The 15220-nt window shown below is 38.8% G+C and overlaps 1 protein-coding gene and 1 long non-coding RNA gene across 2 annotated transcripts; one reads left to right on the forward strand and one right to left on the reverse strand.

The window, feature by feature from the left end:
- On the forward strand, positions 1-14216 carry LOC140514536 (uncharacterized). The gene is made up of 3 exons (XR_011970716.1): positions 1-192; positions 2712-2883; positions 14083-14216. It is a non-coding gene; the product is annotated as an uncharacterized lncRNA (long non-coding RNA).
- Positions 8478-9431, reverse strand: LOC140514297 (olfactory receptor 11G2-like). Its single transcript, XM_072624478.1, has one exon. It carries the CDS (start codon positions 9414-9416, stop codon positions 8478-8480), a length of 939 nt encoding a protein of 312 aa, XP_072480579.1. The 5' UTR covers positions 9417-9431.
- Positions 14217-15220: the final 1004 nt, after the last annotated feature.

A 15220-nucleotide genomic window follows, 5' to 3' on the forward strand; every position in this document is an offset into this window, starting at 1 on the left:
TCAGAAAGTCTAATTAGACTCCCCTGAAGTGTTTACTTCTAAATGCCCCCTCTTTTTTCCCATTTGCCCTTCCTTGTATCATCCCCCCTCACCTCACTTATTCCCTTCTCCCACTTTCCTGTAGTGTAAGATAGATTTTCATACCAAATTGAGTGCACAGGTTGTTCTCTCCTTAAGCTAAATATGATGAGGGTAAGCTTTACTTTTGTCTCTCACCACTCCCCTTTTCCTCTCCTTTGAAAAAGCTTTTTCTTGCCTTTTTATGAGAGATAATTTCCCCTATTCCATTTCTCCCTTTCTCCTCCCAATATATTTCTCTCTCAACCCTTAATTTTACTTTTTTGAATATCATCCCTTCTTATTCAAATCACCCTGTGCCCTCTGTCTATGTATGTGTGTGTGTGTGTGTGTGTGTGTGTGTGTGTGTGTATGTGTGTAATCCCTCCAACTACCCACATACTGAGAAAAGTTTCAAGAATTACACATATTATCTTTCCATGTAGGAATGTAAACAGTTCAACTTTAGTAAGTCCCTTATGATGTGTCTTTCCTGTTTATCTTTCCATGTTTCTCTTGATTCATGTGTTGGAAAGTCAAATTTTCTATTCAGCTCTGGCCTTTTCATCAAGAATGCTTGGAAGTCCTCTATTTCATTGAATGACCATTTTTTCCCTCAGTTTTGCTGGGTAGGTGATTTTTGGTTTTAATCTTTGTTCCTTTGACTTCTGGAATATCATATTTCAAGCCCTTTGATTCCTTAATATAGAAGCTGCTACATCTTGTGTTATCCTGATTTTATTTCCACAATACTCAAATTGTGTCTTTCTAGCTGCTTGCAATATTTTCTCCTTAACCTGAGAACTCTGGACTTTAGGTACAATATTCCTTGGAGTTTCTCTCTTTGCATCTCTTTCAGGAGGTGATCAGTGGATTCTTTTGATATTTATTTTACCCTCTGGTTCTAGAATATCAGGGCAGTTTTCCTTGATAATTTCATGAAAGATGATGTCTAGTGTCTCATTTTTATTATGGCTTTCAGTTAGTCTCATAATTTTAAAATTTCTCTCCTGGTTCCGTTTTCCAGATCAGTTGTTTTTCCAGTGAGATATTTCACATTGTCTTCTATTTTTTCTTTCTTTTGGTTTTGTTTCATAACTTCTTGGTTTCTCATAAAGTCATTACCATTCATCTTCTCCATTCTCATTTTTAAGGAACTATTTTCTTCAGTGAGCTTTGGAACCTCCTTTTCCATTTGGGTTATTCTGCTTTTTTAAAGCATTCTTCTTCTCATTGGCTTTGTTGGACTTTGTCCATTTTTAAAAGTGTTATTTTCTTCAACATTTTTTCTGGTCTCCTTTAGCAAGTTGTTGACTCACTTTTCATGATTTTATTGCATCGTTCTCATTTCTCTTCCCAATTTTTCCTCCACCTCTCTTACTTGATTTTCAAAATCCATTTCAATTCTTCCATGGTCTGAGACCATTGCATATTTATTTTTGGAATGCAGAAGCCTTGACTTTTACGACTTCCTCTGATAGTATGCATTATTCTTTCTTGTCTGAAAAGATGGAAGAAAATACCTATTCTCCAAGGAAATAACCTTCTATAATCCTTTTTTTCCCCTTTTTTGGGCATTTTCTCAGCCAGTTACTTGACTTTGAGTCCTTTGTCAAGTGGAGGGTATACAGTAGGAAGGTGTAAGTTCTCAGTTTCTCCAAGGTGGCACAATCAAGAGAGAGTAGTTTACTCCTCTCCTGGCCTGTGCTCTGGCCTGTGCTCTGGCCTGTGTGCAATCACAAGTATTCCTTTTTGCCCAGGATCTGTGAGTAGGATTCTGTCTCCAGAGCTTCCAACAGCTCCATCAGCCAGTACTCCTTGTCACCCCAGGACTGCTATTCAGGGCTGAGATCCAGATTAGTGGCTCAATTCCTCCAGGGTCTTTAGGTGGAGGGTTCCAAAAATGGATGTTGCAGTCGCCTGAGGCCGGGCCTAAGGCAGGAACCTTTTCCCTTCTCACCCAGGTGAAAGAGCTTTCTCACTGTCCTTTGAAGCTGTCTTTGGCATTTGTGGGTTGAGTAATCTGGGAACTGCAGCTGCTACCCAGGATTCTGTGTCCTGAAGCATGCTCTAGTCCTGTCCCTGCCATGCTGAAAGGCCAAGGCTGTGCTGTGCTCTGTGGGCTGAGCTACACCTGAGCCCAGTGCAATAGACCTTTCCTTTCAGCCTTTCAGGTGGTCTTGGGCTGGAAATCTCTTTCACTCACTGTTTTGTGGCTTCTGCTGCTCTAGAATTTGTTTAGAGTCATTTTTTTACAGGTATTTCATGAGCTGTGGGGGGAGAGCTACAGGTCTGTCCTTCTACTCCCCCCTCTATGATAGTACACTTCTTAATCTAACAACATCTGGACTTTAAGAGAAATTGTGTTTCTAACAATATAGGTAATACAATCATTAACCAAATTATACAATATGAGAAAATTTAGAAATATAATTATAACACAAGCAATTGTCACATATTTAAAACTTGAAACAGAACCAATTAATTACTAATCAGATGTAACATAGTTGAATGAGCAAATCAAATCTGAATTCATAACCACTAGTGATAACATTTCATTTTCTAAGTCCCAATATTCTTAGCACTTTAAAGGAAAAGGTTATTATCCATAAATTCACACTTTTTGTTTTTACTTACCTATGGGCAACTCTCAGGGAAGTCCTGCTGCAAAGAGATCTGGTGGCCAAAAGGTCAGAAGACAAGGATGATCCTGAAGGCATGGGTGTGGGGACAGGAAGTATTGGGGTGCAGAAGGAAGGGAGCCCCCAGAGTTCTGCCAATTTCCTAATGACAAGAGAATTGAAAGAATTGGACTTCGTCTTCCAGGTAAGACTTTTGAAGATGTGCCCAGGTCCATGGACCTCCAATTGCTGAACCCAGAGCCTGGGAGTGTCAGGACAAGTGGGAAACTGCTTTGTAACTGTCTGCTCTAATGGGACCTGAGAGGTCAGGTCCAAAAGGCACCTCCAAGCCTTCCTCAATGCTTGGAGCAGGACCCCTACTGCAGGGAGAGAAAGTGTTAGGAAGGGAGGGGAGGCTTATATACTTTCCAGTGTTGACTGGACCTGCAGTTCCTTGTCTCTTTACTTTTGAGACTCATCAGACTAGAAAACGCATATTTCTCAGGGGAGGGGAAGAAAAGCATAGGGAGAGAGAGAAGGCTTACATCTAGGCAGCTTTTTCAGGCTCCGAGGACCACCTAACCACCTCCCCAACATCCCACAGGGGAGGGGAACAACACAGGGCATGGAGATGCTGAAACTGGGATGCAGAAACACCCAAAGAAAATCAGGTTCAGTGGCCCACCTATCCACCTCCCCTAACTTCCCATGGGGGAGGGGAAAGAAAAACAACAGGGTAAACCAAGGTGTAGGGGGAACAACAGTGTAAAAAGTCTGCTCAAGCAGAGAAAGGTGCCTTTTCTTTAAGTTTTGGATACCAGATTTCTTACTCAGCTTGTTTTGTTTAGAAACTCCCTTCCAAATTACTTTTGCAGATTGTATTGAGGTCAGGCTGTGTTCTAAAAGAACACAACATGTTTTCCTTAAGATCTTCCCAAATTCCCCTCCCAGCATTCTCCAAGCAACCTCTTGACACTTTTCCCAGGATCCAGGAAGACAGGAGAAAAAAAATGTGATCCACCCAGTACAAGGAAGTCCTCTTATAAGACGGTTCACAGTCTGACTGACTGCCCAGAAGTCAATGGAGCTTCAGACACCATTGGCAGTGACTGAGAACTCTAGGGGTCTCACTGCTAGGGAGACAGCAGGAGCAGAAAGGTCTGGGGAAAAGGACAAAGGGAACTTACTTCTTATCCCAGTATCTAGGAGAAGATTATCACAGACCAATTAATATTTGGACTCCTGGGTTTCTGCAGCATAATGTTGAAGGGAGAATTCAGAGAACTAGTTCAAATGTGAATGACTTAACTTAGACCTCTTTAGCCAAAAGGAGCTTTATTGATGCAAAAGCATCAGGCCTGAGATTTAACAAGGAGCTCAACAAAGGCAGTGACAGAGAAAAAGGATCAAACTTATATAGGATGATTTTAGGGTTTCCTTATGGGGGTCAGAGACCTAGGGTAAGTCTTGCAAGATAAAGAAGTCTTGCAAGATAAAGACACTGGATGAGGACTATGAAGGACACAAGATAAGGGAGATAAAGATGGGGTGGGGACAAGGAATTCCATGATCCAGGATAAGAGGGAAGTTTCATGGTATTCCAAATGAAAGGGGAGATTTTTCAGGTGCCAGGAAAAGAGCAACTCAAGTCTTAGGGTGCCTTTGTATCAAGAGTCTTTAGGGTGCTTCCAGAGGATGATTCAGGAAAGGGTAGTTCAACCTTTAAGGCACCCTTGTATCCACATCATTATGGTCATGAATTCATTTGGAATGCGCTATGGAAAATGGAATAAGGTGTCAGTCTAAGCCTAATTTCTGAATGAATGTTTTGCATTTTTCCCAGAAGTTTTTAATCAAATAGAGAGTTTTATCAAACAACAGTGGGGATAATAGGCATTTTTGCTGTACTTCTGTATTTGTTGGGAACGTTTCTTGTGTCCTACTGATTCATTCTAAGTCATATCCCTTGTATCTCTCTGCTCTCCAGACAGAGTCATAAACCCAATTCAGGAACTCATCACCTATTATTTGGACTATAGTAAGTCCAGCTCCCCCATTTTTACAATCTACTCTCTCATCCATCCTTCCCATAGTTGCTAAAATAATATTCTTTGCTCAAAAACCTTCTCTGATTCTCTGTTGACTCTATAATAAGACAAAAATTTTCTACAGCTTCTGTTTCAGCCCTTCATAGCCTGAATCCCAAGGGTAACTTTCTAATTTTATTTTATGGTAATCACACTATCATTGTTTGTGAGTGAGATAACAAATGTAAAGTCCATTGAAGGTCTTATAGCTCTATATAATGTTATCTATATTTCAGCCAACTTATATTTGAAGGGTTTTTTTTTTAATTCCTACTTTGTCCCATAATTCTCTGTTATGGTAAAAAACTTATGGAATAAAATATTACTTCTTGTGTACTTTAGGGAATCTCTGTAACAAGCCACCAAAGAGTTTGTTTACAGCTTTCTTCATATCTTTCTTCTGAAGGTTCAGAGGGTTGAAGAATGGAGTAGAACAAGTTTGCAAGCTTTAACATTCCAGACTGGTTCCCAGATCCTGGACTCACATACATCACCATGACTGACACATAGAATAGAGAAACAGCAGTGAAATGGGAAGCACATGTTGAGAAACCTTATTTCTTCCAGAGTTTGATGGCACCCTCCATACAGCAGTCAGGATATATCCTAGATCAGTGATATCTGTCAGTGGAGGTAGTCAACAGCAATCTGTATAGCACAGAGAACTGTAGAGCAAAGAATCTCAGTAGTGAATGCAACTCAGTTGGTGACATTTTTACCTTACCACAAGTGGTCCCCAGATGTGTTCTCACTGATCATATTCTTTAGTCGTGTACTTTGGCATATGTCATGTCACCCCCTTTGGAGAAGGGAGTATTCATGGAAGAATGTATCCTTATATGTATAGAGGAAACCTTTTTGAACACTTATCTTGTTAGTTAATTGGATGGCTTTTGCTTTTATGAAATGTGCTCTCTGGTTGGTTGGTGAAAGAAACACATCAGTGCAGGCTTATGAACAATGGAATTGAGTGGATGCAGAAGCCATGTGCAAAATACGCTTTAAAATTGAGGTAACATTAAAAGTCAACCAAGAGTGAAGAGGGGTATACAGATATATTATTACACTGAATCAGGTAATACTTTGGATGAGCTACTAATGAAACATTATGGGAACCTTCCATTATTTTTGTATTTCAACATCAGAAACAGATGTGATTTTTTTCCCTTCGAAATGACATTAAATAAGAGGCCTTACTATTTACTGCTGTACCCTAAGGACAGTTAAACATTTCCATATGACTTGTAGTTGCAAACATATGTATGTTGTTTCCTCCATTAAAATATGAGCTTCTTGAGAACTAGACTATTCTATTATTCTACTTTAATACTGCTAGACTTTTCTACTTTTCTATTTGTATCTTTAGCTCTTAGCACAGTGTTTTGCACACAGTAAACAGTTTCCTTTCTTTGTTTCTTCCTTTCTTTTTTCCATTCTTCCTTCCTTCCTTCATTTATTCATTCAATATTAAAATCATCAAAAATGTAAGATACACTATGCTGTGATATGGTATAGTATTAAAGAAAAAGACAATATGGTTTTGGTCTGAAAGGAGCTGATAGCCTCAAGAAAGACACAATGAACATGAAGAGATTGATATTTTATTTTCAATGAACACCCACAACACCAGCAGTTGAAACAAGACCCCAGACTTAAACCACACACAGAAGATAATACTCGAGTAGGAAATCCTTGTGCAATGTCAACATTAGGATGAGACAATTAAGCACTAGAGTTAATTGAGTGACATTTGCCCTATCATAGAAGGTGTTTGAAATTATTTAACTAGGATAGCTTTCATATAAAATCTCTTTTTTTTACGTAAGTACTTTGGCATAGTATAGAGTGAAATCCAGACTCAAGGCTCACAGATTTTTTTTGGGGGGGGGGGGGTGGTTAACAGTAACAAGCAAAACTCTTTTATACAGAGTTTCCATTGGTTTTCAACAATGTCTACCCTACAGGAAGATCTCCACTGAGAAATCATCTTGGAGAAGCTCAAATAAGTGACTATTATTCATGAGTTTTGGTAATATTCATGTCATATAACTAAAAATATGACCCTTAAGTGATTTTAACTAAAAACAAAATGCTGAAATTAAATAGTACCCATGCATACAAGAGAGATAAACATACATGTCTAACACTTTTGTTTCCTTGTTGTACTTGCGAATTTTATAATTTCTACAGGGTGCCCACCACATAGAATTCTGTAGAAGTATTAGACCAGGGCTCTTAACCTTTTGGGGTGCCATATATCCATTTGGCAGTCTGGTACTTAGGGACCTTTCTCAGGGAACTGTTTTTAAATAATTGAGGGCAATGCTAAATTTCAATGAGAGGTTAAGTGTAAATAAATATATAGTTTGCTTTCCATAAACCTGAAATCTCTCCATCTATCCTTCTGGGAGTCCTTGAACCCAAGTTCAAGGACAACAATATTGCATAATGCCTACTTCAGGGATTACAAAAGTGATGCTTGATATGTGAGCTTTGTGGGATAACTTGTGAAAACAGGCAAAGCAGAACCAGACTCCACTGCTCCTTCAATCAATTAATATGGCCCCAAACACTCAATGTGAAGACAGAAGTGAAGCAAAGAGAGAGCCCCACTTATCCTAAATAATTAAAATTCAAAAAAGTCCAAACTGGAGACTGAAAAGTGAAGAAGCAGAGAAAACAACCTCGGAAGGGAGCTTTGAACATAGAAAGTCAGGAAGATTGAGTCATTGTGGGCATCATCTTTCCTTATAGATGTTTCATGCTTTATGCCGGTGTGGGAATATATAGTCACAGAAGAGATGTGTGCCACTCTTTCTGCCCTGTTCCACCTAGCGCTAAATTATACCATCCCCCTCTTCACTGTAAAAAGCATATATGCAGGAAGAGGGACAAAGACAGTTATGTCCCTCTCTGATAAATGTCCAGTCAGTAATGGAGCATATATATCCTTGATGTGTTGCTAAATTGAAATCGACCTCAGGCACTGATGTATATTTACATGGTGAAAGGGAGAAAAGTGTTTCAGCAGAGTTTAAACATGGGAGGGACTGAATAGCCCACTTACCTTGTAAAAAAAGTAAGTATAGTAGAGAAAACAGGAATGATGCTCATACCTGGTCAGAGCCCCATTTTGGTGGGACTGGGTTTGCCTCTGTATTTGATTCCTGACTCTGGTGCAGATAACATCTTTCCTTAAACATAACCATGAGGTTTCTTTGTGTTTCACTGGTGAATAGGAGTTATCCCATAAGAAGCAGAGGCAGCTACGTGGTACAGTGGATAGAGCTTTGGATCTATAGACATGTTTACCTGAGTTTAAATTCAATCTCTGAACACTCACTAGATGGGTACAATATAGGCAGTCATTTATCTTACACCCATCACAGTTTCCTGAAATGTAAAACAGGACAATAGCATCCACCTCCCCGGGCCATTGCAAAGATCAAATGTAATTAATAATTTCAAAGTTAAATTAACACACTTCCTAGCACACAATAGACACATAAATGCTTCTTCCTTCCCTTGTTCCCGCCCCCTCCCCCCATCCTTTTACCCACTTTCACATACATCATAGATTCCTAGTATTGGCAGCGAACTCAGAGGTCATCTTATTTAATCCACATACAACAGCAATCCCTACTATAACATACCTTGTAAACAGAGATCAAGGAGTGCAGAATCAAGCATCCCTCATATGTCAAGATGATATTCAAATTCTCCCCAGGACTTTTTTCACAGCAGCCTTAATTTCCTTATTACGGAAGCTATAGATCATGGGATTGAAGAGTGGAGTGGCAACTGAGTAGAACAGGGTGATGAATTTCTGCATCTCAGGTTGGCTGCCTGATCCTGGGCTCACATACATTATCATGAGTGAGCCATAGAATAATGAGACCACAGCTAGGTGGGAAGCACATGTGGAGAAGGCTTTCTGTCTTCCAGAGCCCTTTGGCACTCGCAGCACAACTCTTAGCACCTGGGTGTAGGACCCAAGGATGTAAATTAAAGTGATAAAGGTGATAAGGGTACTGACAACTCCACAGGTTAGAGTAGTTTTAGGGACAGGTGTACATGATAAGGCCAGCATTGCCCCTAGATCACATAAATAGTGGTCAATGATATTTGGACCACAGAAGGGCACTTGGGAGAGTAGAATGACAGGGGTCAGTAACCATAGGAAACCACCCACCCAGCAGGCAGACACCAGAGTGGCACAGAGCTTCCCAGTCATAATGGTGGGATAGTGGAGTGGGTAGCAGATGGCGATGTAACGATCAAATGCCATGAGGGCTAGGAAGAAGAGTTCTGTTGCACACAGAGAAAAGAAGATGTAGAATTGGAGAATGCAGCCATTGTAGGAGATTGTCTTGGTCTCAGAGAGGAGGTTGACTAGCATGTTGGGTACATTGGAGTTGATGTAGCAGATCTCAAGGAAGGAAAAGTTGGCCAGTAAGATGTACATGGGAGTGTGGAGCTGCTGGTCCCACCACACAGCATAGACAATTGTCCCATTCCCCATCAGAGTAAGTGTATATGTAATGGAGAACAGCACAAAGAGAAGGATTTCTATTTCTTGGCTGCATGAAAAGCCCAGGAGGATGAATTCGCTTACAGTCCCAGACAGGTTTTGAATACCTAAGATTGTCATTTCTTCATCACCTTTTAAATGGACATAGATTTATTTGACTATCATTAGTATTCATATATGTATATATATATGTATGTATCAGCCTATCTAGATATCTGTCCGTCTATCTATCTATCTATCTATCTATCTATCTATCTATCTATCTATCTATCTATCTGTTCATCTATCCATTCATCTGCGTGTCTGTCTGTCTGTCTATCTATCTCAACCTCTCTGTTCCCAGTGTTTTGTGAAACACGTATTTTTATATTTCACAAAATGTGTCCTCAGAGAAGCAATGTGACATTTTTTTTGTATATACACATGTACATGCAAATATACATGCACAATTTGTGTGTGTACATATGTGCATGTGCATATGTATGCATGTATATATGAAAATATGTGTGTATGTATGTGTGTGTGTATGTTTATAAAGAAAGAACATTTCCAGGTTGATGGGAATACCCAGGACTTTTGCTGTACTGGTCTTATCTATCAGAATTCAGGATCATCTTCATGCCACAATGCATCACAGAAGAAGGGCTTCCCTGGAGTTCTTTAATAGTAATTGTTTCTCTTTTACCCAGGAACCCTGAGTCTTCTCCTCTTAGTTTGATTTCTTTTTTTAATTAAAGAGGCCATCCCTTGAGCAACTATTTAAAGAAGACTATTCATTGAATAGGTATATCTCACCCAAAGTAAGAATGCTATAAGGCCTTAGTCTGAAAGGGTTAGGGTCTAACATTGCATCCTGGGCCATCTCTAGCCATCCTGATGAATATCAGTCCACTGGATCCCAATGCCTCAGGAGAAGAATGTGAGGTTGGTGACCTTGCACAGCTCTCCCTCACTCAAATCAAAGTCATCTGCAAGTCATGTCATCATCTTGATGTCATGGTCCTCTTCAAGCAGGAAGGACAAACACAACAACAATTCTGTTATTTCAAATGCTCCGTCTTTCAAAAGAGCACATGGTGATTGAATGAGAATCTACTTATTTCCAAGTGAAAGAACTCATTCTCTAGAATAGCTAGCATGTCAGAGAAAGTTAGCAACAGTGTTTGAGTAACAGGGGGAATGCTGAGGTCACTTGAGTCTCTCATTCCAATCATCAGAGAAGAAAAGATTCATTCCTGTAGCATTATTAATGATAAGACTCAAGTTTTATGTTAAAGTATAAAGACTGGTAACCATAGATCACGAACTAGAAAATACCTCAGAGGTCCCCAAACCTTTCATTTTATCGATGAAACAAGTGAAGCCCAGGGAAGTTGTGATTTGCTCAAAATTACATTTGGGCAATTAAAAAGTTAAATACAAATTTGAATCTATTCCCCTGTCACTTGAGCCTGAGCCCTTTCCACTTTCTCATGTGTTTTCTTCAAGTTAAATTATCCCATTTCCCAAACAAACTTTTCTTTCTCTTGGGTAACAGATTTCATCAAGGTGTTAGGCCATCTAAGTTAGATGAAAGTCTGAAGGAGAATAAAGAATAGAGGTTGACTTTCAATTTCACTGCCAGAGGGAATTCCCAGAGGCAGTTTTCCATTTTCATTCCATTACCAGTATAGACAATCACTTTCACTACAACCCTTTCAACTCAGGTTTAATTGGTATAAGGGCAACTCTCTTTAGCACTCTGCATTGTTTTCTTTATTTTTAATCAAAGTGCTCTCTGTAGTTACACAGAGAATGCCTTGTGCCTCTTCCTTTGTGTATTTAAAATCCTTTGGATCAATGTCTGGCATAAGAGAAGGTGAGATGTGCTAAGAATAAGGACAGGTAATCAATAATTTCGTCTTAGTTCATATACTCGTGATCATTAATGATTACAATCTAGATGACTTTAGGTAATTGACTTAACTTCTTTGGGCCTCAGTATCCTTATCTGTAAAGTGAAAAGGTAATGCTAAATCATCTCTGAGATCTCTTGCAGCTCTAGAGTCATGATCTTATGGATTAACAATGTCTTAAGCCATAATATCCCCGCACATAAGCCGATGCAACAAATGTGGAGTGGGTAGTCTTTATAAATGGAATCTAATAAAAAAAAAATGGGCATTAAGAGGACTAGTAGTTTCATGTGTAATAGACTGAGCATGGCAGGAACTGAGGACCAAGAATATTGTGACATTCAAGTAAAGCCTGTGTTTGATAATGAGGTGAAAGGCTTGGCAAGAGAGAAAGCTGAAGTCCAGGAGAAATATAAGTGCCTGGAGAAAGGTCAGCTTCTTTGTTTGGATGGAATATTTATGAGAGTGAAGAAATGTTGGTTTCCATGGTAACTCCATGCAAGTGAAACTACAATAAAGACAAAGGAAATTCCTTCATTTATTCATATGCAACCTGAATGAGGCATATGTCCTGTTATGATTTTTGATGCAATTTTATAAGACTCATCATTAATTCCAAAATCAGAGTTTCATTTGGATTGAATTGGAAAGCTGCCAGTGGTAGAACAGGAGGGTTGAAAAACCTAGGTGTCATATGTTTCATAATTTTTTTTGGTATGGGGACAGGGATCATGCCATCTTTGTTAGCCTTCTAGTTTCAAGAGGTATTTCCCATTCCTTTCTTAATTATGTGAAATGAATAAGGACCATATATTTATTGATAGAAACTATCTAGTCCAACTCCCATCCCTTTACAGATCTTTTAACTAAGACCAAAAGTGTTAGGTTCACAGTCAAGGTCACACAGGTACTAAGTGGAAGATCTGTTATATGATGCCATATTCTCTGAGTCTATTTATAATCAGATATTTTCCCCACTACATCAAAGTGTTTCCCTAAAGTAGAGCTGTCTTTTCCCATAGCCTTTGCATGTTTCAGAATTTGGCATTGAGATATAGAGCCTTATCACTACTTACCCCAGCAATCTATATCCAGTGTTAGATACCACCTTCCTATGCTCCAGCCACCTAAAGCAGTACCAACATCTGACTTTTATTAGAAGAGGCACCATTGATTGCTCTAAGAAGACTGTGTTCTCTGGAAGTTCTTGCTTTCTTATGATAGTTCTTCCTTCCTCTTCCTACTTGCTTTTACCCTTTAGGGACTTCTCCAGAGGAGCACCAGGAGAAATTACTGATTGCTCTCTTGGGTAGGTAGATTTTATTTTCATTGAGTAGTAATAAAGAAAACAATAGAACTTCAATCAGCATTACAAGAAACCACCCCCTCCTTTCTTCGTTTTCTCCATCCCAGTCCTCCAGTATAGAATCACAGGGGATCAGAGAACATCAAAGCTGGGAGGGACCCAAGAGATCATGTTGTCAAATTTCCTCATTTTATTTATTGATGACAAAATTAAGGCCCAGAGGATGGAAATGACTTGCCCAAGGTCAAATAGTAAATGGCAGGCCTGGGATTGAAATGTGAGTTTCCTGTGCATCTTGACTTAAAGACCCATGGTCTTTCTTCTTCCAAACAAGTGATATGGAGTCAAAATGCACCTGATAAATTAAGGGGATAGTAAGTAAACTAATATAGTTGGCCTAGATGAGGAGTAGGGAATCATATTTCAAGTTTTTGCAGTTCCTTTCCGGAGAATTGAGATATTCCCAAAAAAGAAATATGCCAACCAATAGTGCTAAAAAAGCATTAGACTTCTTAAAATTATAGGCATAGTTTACTTTACACAAGGGAAAGAAACATGCAACATCTGCGATGCATTATTATGTGGTTAGGTGGAAGGAAGGGGAGGATGTTGAAGTACTTATTCTTAGGTACAACCATTCTCAGGTAGAAGGAAGAAGGAAATTGATGATCTGTGTAAAAATCACTCCACTATCTTACTATTAGTGTATGCCAGGTTCTTGGTGACTCCTCCATGTCCTTGCTGAGAGATGCCTGTTTTAAATAACGTGATTAAATAGCAAAGTGGACGAGGGCCAAGTACTTTATAGTGAGCGGTGGAGTCTCATTCAGGTGAATCTTATTGATTTCCTACCTACAAAATCATATGCTGGGGAGTGCTAATCAGGTAGGAAGTGAGAAGTTTTTAACCTAATTGTTTCCAGACACAGAACACTTTTGATGGGGAGGGGGCAAGGGTTCCAGAAAATGGGGCAGAGTTGAAGTTCTAGGCAGAAGTATCTCTAAAACAATAAAAACAACAGTCAGTGGAATAAACAGGTCTCTAATCCAGAGTTTTTTTTCTATACAAATATAGGTAGAAAGATAGAATTAAGACCTTTTAAGGAAGACCTTTATATCATTATAAGAAAGTATATATTTATCTTGAAAATAATGGAGAATCAATAAAGGATTTTGATCAATGTCATAATAGATTAGTGGTACTTTAAAGAAATCCATTTGGCAGCAGTGTGTAGTATAGGTGGTACAGAAGGAGAGTGGTTGGAACAAGGAGGCCATTTGGGAATTTGTTGCAATAATGGCTTGAGAAGATAATGAGCTTGGCCTAGGTTGGATGACGAAGAAAAATAAGAAGTTATTTCATAGCCCATAGGAGGTAAGAATCAATAGGGAACGATCCAATTGTTTTCTCCACCTGCCCCTACCTCAATGCATGGGGGCCCTGCGATGTTAAATGATTTGCTGATGGTCAGAGGCAGGATTGCACTCCAGTCTTTCTGACTCCAAGACAAGCCTTCTAGCCATAATACTATGTTGATATTCAGGACTTCTTTGACAGTGTATGCATTGTTTTCCTCTTTTTACAGATGAAGAAACTGGGATTCAGAGAGAATAGATGACTTTTTCACAATGATGTATCTATTAAGCATGAATATTGGAATATAAGTTTCCTGAATCCATGTGATCATGGGTAACATGGTGAGAGTAACTGTAATAACAATACCATATTTCACCACATAATTGCTGTCTTTTGTGTTTTTTTTTTTCAGTTCAAAACTGCGTTTATAACCTTTTATCATGTAGTTGTTGAAAGGTATAATTCTGTTTGACATGCCACTTAAACGGTAAACAGAGCAACTTTGTATTCATCAGTGGCATTGCATACCCATTTATCTTCTGCACATTGCAAGCCAATCCTAGAATTCTCAGCGCACATGCATTCTCAGTATTTAATTTTAACTTAGATTCAGGAGTATTCCACAAATCCTAATCTTGCACAAATGATGTTTGGATAATTAATGATTTTTAAGTAATACCAGAACAACCAAAACTTCATATAATGGTCACATCCCACTTTTTACAAAAAAAAAAAAAATTGGCGTAAAATCTGTGATGAATAGGAAATCTGATAACAGGGATTTGTTTCATATAAAAAAAAATCCAACTGAAATAATAGCTGACATTAAGATTTGAAAAGTATTTTGCATAAAATAGCTCATCGGAACCTCAAAACTGACTTGTGAGGTGGGAATTAGTCTCATATCCATTTTACAAATGAAAAACTGAGTTTCAGAGAAGTTATGTGAATGCCCCAGAGTCTCTCAACTGATAAGGGTTGGAGACAGGATTTCAAAACAGTTATTTGTGACTCCAAGTCCAGCAAGCTCTCCACTATGCCATGTTACCGGGCCTCCAGTCGTGTCTGGGCTATTAGATCTTTGTATCTAACACTGGGTAGTTCTCATAATCCCGATTTTCACATGAATAAAATAATAGAACTTGGGCTTGATAATTTCTTTTTTATTGTTGTTTCCACATCATATTGTGAAAGAAGAATCAAAACACAAAGAAAAATTACCAGAAAGAAAAACAAAGAAACAGTATGCTTCAATCTACATTCAGATGCCATAGGCTTTTCTCTGGATGTGGACAGAATTTTCCATCATGAGTCTTTTGGAACTGTCTTGAATCATTGCATTGCTCAGAAGAGCTAAGTCTGTCAAA

This window comes from Notamacropus eugenii, chromosome 7, assembly GCF_028372415.1.
Source record: "Notamacropus eugenii isolate mMacEug1 chromosome 7, mMacEug1.pri_v2, whole genome shotgun sequence".
NCBI lineage: Eukaryota > Metazoa > Chordata > Mammalia > Diprotodontia > Macropodidae > Notamacropus > Notamacropus eugenii.